This window comes from Monopterus albus, unplaced genomic scaffold, assembly GCF_001952655.1.
Source record: "Monopterus albus unplaced genomic scaffold, M_albus_1.0 scaffold31.1, whole genome shotgun sequence".
NCBI classification, from domain to species: domain Eukaryota; kingdom Metazoa; phylum Chordata; class Actinopteri; order Synbranchiformes; family Synbranchidae; genus Monopterus; species Monopterus albus.
Window position 1 is genome coordinate 5,302,913 of NW_018127911.1, and position 6,924 is coordinate 5,309,836.

Here is a 6,924-nt window from a genome sequence, read left to right on the forward strand (position 1 = left end):
GGAGAACTGTGGAAGGCTGCATCTGAAAGTCGTTGATGCTTCACTCCCACTGAGCTGTTGCCACCACTGCTGGATTATTTTATTTAAGATCCTAGGATTGGTGTCAAGGGGCTTCAGGTTTTGCATAAAGGTGAGCCACAGACATGACCTGCCTAAGGATTTGTGCAGAGCGGAGAACCTGGACGTTGCTCGTTATCCCTCTCTTCTGTTTTTTCACGCTGAGCAAAGTAAGTCAGCTGCGCCTGTACGCGCCTGCATGCAGACCTCATAAAGTTGTCAACAATTCAAAATGACAGGGCTGTCGAGTTATTTTCCATGAAATCTGCAAGACACACAGACCAAGTAACATTCACATGTTCTTCTTTGCAGAGCGTACTTTTGGAAAATGGTGATGACCGCGCTCAAGTGTCGACTTTACTCCAGTCTCTCAATTTACCTCAACATACAGGTATGTTCAGTGTTTCACAGAATTCTGCCACTGTGATGACAGTTAGTGTGGGAGAATTATTATCAGTGGTCCATGGTCAGAGGTTTACTTTTCGACGTAATAAAATGAAAAGTTGAGCTACTTTTCAAACAAGCAGAAGCTGCACCAGCAGCATCAAACTCACCTGCGCTGTATTTTAATCTCTCCTCACCGCTAGGGGGCGACCTGCACCCTGACACAGAGCAGTAGCTACTGCAGCAGTGCATTTCCGACTGGGGCCTGCAGCAAATATTTAATTTCGCTTATTTAAGGCAACTTTAAAATAACTTGATATCTGGGTAGTAATGTCAATATGTTACATTAATCTACTTGCTGAAAAGCACGCTGAAGGTAAAGGCTCCCTTTTTAGCAAGCTCACATTTTTTATAATGCATTTGGGAGTGACCAGAAAATGATGATGCATTGAAGCCCGATGAAGCTCCCAAGTCAGTTTACTAATTAGTTTAAGCAGTAAGGACGAGATTTCCATCTGTTCTTTGTTTTGTGGATCTAACCCTGGGTGGTGTGTTGAGTCAGCATCTCCTCTGGCTTTATATTCTCGTTCAGATGTTTAGTTTTTTTTTTTTTTTTAGTCACCATGAAAAGCAGATACATAAACAAATAAACACACATCAAAACTCCCTTCAGTGGGCACATATGGAGTTGATCTGAAACAGAAGTGAAGTGAGGGCTTTCCCTCACTTCTGTTTCAGATCATCACACAGCCAATGGTTCAACAGTGCTCTGTATAAATGTGTGTAACTTACTTACAGCTAATGTTAAAGTAGGTGAAGAAAGAGTGCACATGTTCACTTTAAGTCAAGTACTAATGATGCTCAGGAGCCACTAAACCAACAACCTAACCACCACAAGATCTTGTCTCAGTCCATCAAACAAGATATATGTGGGTGTGTTGTGCACATACGTTGTTCCTGCAGGCTCTTTGTTTGCATACCGTCAGACAAGGGTCACTGCAGCTGGCGTTTGAGTTAGGGTGTGTGTGTGGTGTGTGTGTGTGTGTGTGTGTGTGTGTGTGTGTGTGTATTTGGGGGGAGGTGGACAAAGCGAAAAAGACAGAGAAGCCCATTTTCTGGTTTTGCCTAAGTGCTTTGGTGTCTGCATGGGCTTGAGACTTGAACTATGTGTGTGTTCTATGCAGTCCTGTAGCTCTTGAGTAAATTGCACTTGTATTACAAGGACTGGAGGTTTGCTTCTTACTGTGACTACACAAACTAAAATGCATGCAGTCACAGTCATATAAGGTGCTTTTAATACATGCATCTTGCTAATCAGCATATGTGCAGGGCTTTAAAAGCAACCTCAAAATGCACCAAATAGCTAAGTTCAAACCTCAGGCATTCACATTGCCAGCAATTACATACTATCTGTCATCCTGCACGTTTCTCCCACTGCCAAAAACATGCCTGTGTCTGTGCTATATTTACTCATTTTTCAGGCTTGCTAAAGCAGGTCATACTGTACAGTAACTGAGTCTGGCTCTTGCTGTTTTAATGTGCAAGGTTCTGTTATTTCTGTGCACTTTCAGCTGATAAAGTGAATCATTTTCTCTTGGTAAGATTTGTAATGGTCACTGCAGTATTGTAACAAAATCAACAATGGTGCTGTTTTATTTGTTTGATTGGTGGTTACTCACCCACCCAAAGGGTTTCAAGAGCGTAATGTTTCAAGGTATGTAATGGCTTACAGTAGCAGGCACCTTATCTAACACAATCCCATCACAGTAACAGAAGCTGGTGAGAAACAATGTTTCTTTGTACAGTGGTTAGAGAAAGAATAATTCAGGTTTAACACATTTTGTTGCAGCCCATTCTTACTCAGACAGTGGGCACCTGTGGCAGCTACTGTCATGCCTTCCTCTAGAAAACCAATTTTAGTGCAGCTCAAAAAGTCAGCTACTCTTTTGATCTAACCATTGGAAGAAAGCCCAATAGTTTCTGTGGCCAGAGCAGCATTAGGCATTTAGCTGGTCTAAGAGGCCTGTGACCTGCCACCATCTCCATTTATGACCTGCAGTTATCCAATCTCAGCTGTAGCTGTAGTAAAAAGAGCTGTAAAACACAAGGTCAAACATGATTCGCTCACGGCTGAAGGGCCCATGTTTGAACTGTCCAAAATCCTTCCTTTGTAACTCATTCTTGATCCAGCAAGTGTATATGAGGCAGGGCAAGATGGATTTACAAAGGAAAGTAAAAGGCTGTGGATTTTATTGCATTCGTGATACAACCAAGACAGTAGCTAACACAGCATGCAGTGTATCAGAGTAAGTGAAGTTGACACATTAAATTAGAAAGTACTGACCACTAAGACCTTAAATGTTTTTTTTTTCTGCATTTGTAAAATTGTGTTTATTACATCTGGCATCATTGCTTTCTCTCATCATTGCCCTCCACTGTTAGATCCCGTAAAAAACACACATATCAAATGACAAAAATTTGTCTTTAAACTAGATTCTGTTCATCAAAATTGTCACTCATTTTGCTTCTCACTCTCCTGTCATTGCATTTTAATTCTGTTTCACTAGGCATACATTTTGTAAACAACAAAATAATTTTCCATCTTTCTCCTTTCTCTCCTTACTGTGTTGCTCTCCTTTTCTGCCCAGAATATGAGATTATATCTCCATATGAGATCAACTACCAAGGTATTTACATCTCTCACGAAATCGCCCACCACCAGCGCAGAAGGCGTCGTAGAGCCCTTACTCCAGATGCAGGCTCACCAGGCACTAATAGCAGCACTGAAACAGTCCACTTCCGGCTGAGTGGCTTGGGGCAGGACTTCCACATGGAGCTGAGGGCAGTCTCAGAAAGCTTGATTGCACCTGGCTTCACTATCCAGGTCCTGGGAAAGAACGGCACCAAAAGCCTGAGGGCCTACCACCAGGACGACCTCTGCTTTTACCAGGGCTCGTTGAGGTGGAGGGTTAAGTCCTCCGTGGCACTGTCAACATGCATGGGATTGGTGAGTCTGAGCATACACAGAGTCGGGTTGCAGGAGGGTTTGGATGAGAAGTAGGGAGTAGATGAGCTGGCTCTCAGTTGGTGAGTGAGTTTGCAGTGAAAAGGGCTTAAGGGTCTGTTAATTTGAAAGTGTGTATACTGGTCATTTTAATTTTTTGGCATATTTTTTTCTTTTTTTAAAAGTTTTGCCAGCATTTGGATTGACCTGCCATGTGAGTAGTGTAATTACTCTCACTGACCTTGAAGCGATAGTGAATCTGGGAATCATAATGAAGAAATTTGGCTCATCCTTGGACGCCTGATAATATAAACAAAGCATTAATGTTCTTTTCATGCTGAAACCCAGAGGGAGAGAAAGAGAGAGGTCTATGACTGGATTGGATTTCAACTCAAAATTCAGAAAACACTGAATTAGTATAGAGACTGGGTAGAAGTAAATGATTTAAAATATAAATGCATGTACTGTAATTTTGGGTTAGAAGATATTAGACACCAAATGCAAATCAGACTGACCTAAAGGAGAGAGTGAAAGGAGAAACATGGATGAAAGGAGGACAAATTCAAAAGTTGTAAATCTAGGGATTTTTTTTTCTTATAAGACACTCCTTTTATTTGACACAAACACAATCATTAAGCAGCTCTTGCAGTATGCTACTGTGAAGCTGCCTTTCACAGAGCACAGAGAGTCAGTGCATTGTCTGACTGGCCTGGTCAGAAAATTGGCTTACTGTATACTTGACATACAGTAAGTTGAGTCAACACTCACTGGCTAAATTGGCAAGAAAATTCTTCCCTCAGACCAGTGTCGTAGTCAAGTTCCCAGTGTTCAAGTCTGAGTTGAGTCCAAGTCACTAAAGAATAGTCCGAGTCGAGTCAGAGTTGAGTCCCTGTTACTCGAATCAGAGTCATCAAGGTCTATGTTAAACAGCTGACACAGCTCTATAGTTGTTTTTGGCAGCCTGTTTTCATTTTAGTTTTAGTCTAGTCTTTGTGTGAAGCTGTCATTTTAGTTTTTATTAGTTTTAGTCAATTCATACTCTTTTTAGTCTAGTCTAGTTTTAGTCGACGAAAACTGATGACATTTTAGTCTAGTTTTAGTCAATGAAAATTGTATTTTAGTCTCTTTTTAGTAATGCAATTCTATTTAACCCAGGCTATAGAGTATAAGTACCTAGTAGTATAGATGAAACCAAAATTTACTTTTAGCCAAACCCATTTCAAACAAGGTTATCTTATTATATTATTGTTACCTTATAGACTCAAGAATACATCCAATACACATTTTGTGTGATTTTGTGGCCACATTTCTCCCCATCTTTTTCAACAACAAACTTCGTTTTCTTTTCCACTTCTATGTAATTAAAGTTTTTCCAAATCTCGCTTCTTCTTTTCCTCCCAATGACAAACCCCGGCTGGCCGGCCATCGATCCCTTTCTCTGTGTCAGACTTAACTTTGTTTACTGTCGTCTTCTCAATAATGGGGCGAGTGGGGCTTAAGGAAGTGATGTCGCCTGCATCTGCGCAGTGCGACGCGTCTGATGCGGCCCCTGAAGCGAGACACAGAAAACAGAAATACTGCAAAATAATAATAATAACATGACTAAACGAGACAAAATAACGTTATAACAGTTCATCTTGTTTTTTTATCGTCAACAATATTGCATTATACATTTAATTATAGTCATTGTCACATGACCAGCATTTTCGTTGCATCGCGTCTCGTTTTCGTCACGCGATAAAGGTTTGTTGACGACATTTAGTCATAATTTTCGTTGACGAAAGCAACACTACACAGCTGTCACCATTTTATATTCCAAACTTTCCAACAGTGTATTGCAGAGGTCACAGCCATAAAAACTGTCATAATTTATTATTAATCCTTATTGTAATGTTAATTTTTTAATAATAAGACATTTAATAGCATTTTTCATTCATTTTCATTTCATTTTTTTAAATAATGAACACCACAACACCACATGAAGCAGATGACTTTTTTGGCAGTGACAGCAAAGGCCACTAAAAATACTGGACTCAATGTCAAAACAATGTTTGGGTGTTATTTCATCTTCTTATTTAGCACACAGTATAGTGTTTGACTGGCTGTTGTGACCAACATATTGTAGGAGTACAGTTAAATGATTTTTTAAGCTTAAGTGGCATATTTTGAATGGACTTAATGGACATAGGTATGGGTTTTCAGCGCAAGAGTAATAATCTTTGCACTGGCACCTTAAGAACAGTAGCAAGCTAACTGTGTGCAAATTACATAATACAGAAAACTGACTTGAGCTGCATTGTCATAAGGAAGAGTGGGGTTGTAGCATGTGAATTATTGTCAACTCAGTAGAATGCTAACTTGGCAGTGCTAGTAATGTTAATAATAGCATAATATACAACATGCTAAATCTAAAACAGAGCAGATTTAATGGTTTCAAAATGATTAGTTTACACAGCAACAGCAGTACAGGTTGGTTGTACTGTAATATGCTTCGACTAAAATGTGTCTGGTGGTGTTTGGATGTCATTTTGCTTTTCTTTCTGCCTCTTTTCATGTGACATATCCAAGTTGTCCTGGATAAAAGTCACTATTAGAATATGTAGGCTAACATTGCTGACTGGACAAATTATTCTTATTATTACCCTCAGACTTGGCTGAATTTCATTTCTGGCCTTGGAGGACCTCCTGTGCTGCCTGAACATAAAGAAAACATTACTATAGAGAATGACATTAAGTAATCCTAAATGAGACAGCTTCAGCCTAAGATCCCAAGTACCAGGCACTTACCGCTATTAGTCTGGACTAGTCAAAGGACCATGAATACATACTAATCTTCTCAATCTTGAACTCACATACTGTATATATGCATTTATAACTCAACAATCACCAGGGGCAGTGCAGCAACTGAGTAGTAGGCAGAGAAACTCCTGTCATGCTAGTTTGTGCTCATATGTCAGTGCAGATTCACAGGGAACTGAATCTGCCATAGATAACTTGCAACCTTGTGAACATTCAAGCACTGCATCAGTAGGACCTTATCAGAACAATATTTTTTTTTAATAAAAGGTAGCTGAAGTTTGCTCTTGTTTCACAGTTTTATCTAGTGTCATAGTAGGCTATTTGAGATTGGTCTTGGTCTCGAGACCACTTTTTGCAGGTGCTGTCTCGGAATTGACTGCATTTTTACTTGGTCTTGTCTCTGTCGCGGACAAAGCAGAATCAGGATTTTGTTTCAAGACCAGTCAAGGCCACAACTGTCAGTAAAGTGCCTGTACATTGTCTGTTTTATTTGATAACATCAACACTTTGTGGAGTGTCTTAAGCTGAAAGAATGTAAAACAAAAAAAGGCTACATATCAGAATATGTATAAAAACAATGTCAAGAGTTCTATGCTGATATCTTGGTTATGCAAGTACTATAACACTTACTGTAATTTGATTAAAAAAAAACTGCCTTTGCATATTTTGGGGAATTTTTG

General features: G+C 39.7%; 1 protein-coding gene across 1 annotated transcript in view; it reads left to right on the forward strand.

Annotated features, from left to right (window-relative positions):
- Positions 1 to 739: 739 nt before the first annotated feature.
- Positions 740 to 6,924, forward strand: part of adamts16 (ADAM metallopeptidase with thrombospondin type 1 motif, 16) — a 54,776-nt gene continuing 48,591 nt past the window's right edge. Inside the window, exons 1-2 of the mRNA XM_020596589.1 lie at positions 740 to 817; positions 3,090 to 3,448. Of these exons, the coding sequence (XP_020452245.1) occupies positions 772 to 817; positions 3,090 to 3,448 (405 nt within the window). The 5' untranslated portion in view covers positions 740 to 771. The remainder of the gene's footprint in view (positions 818 to 3,089; positions 3,449 to 6,924) is intronic.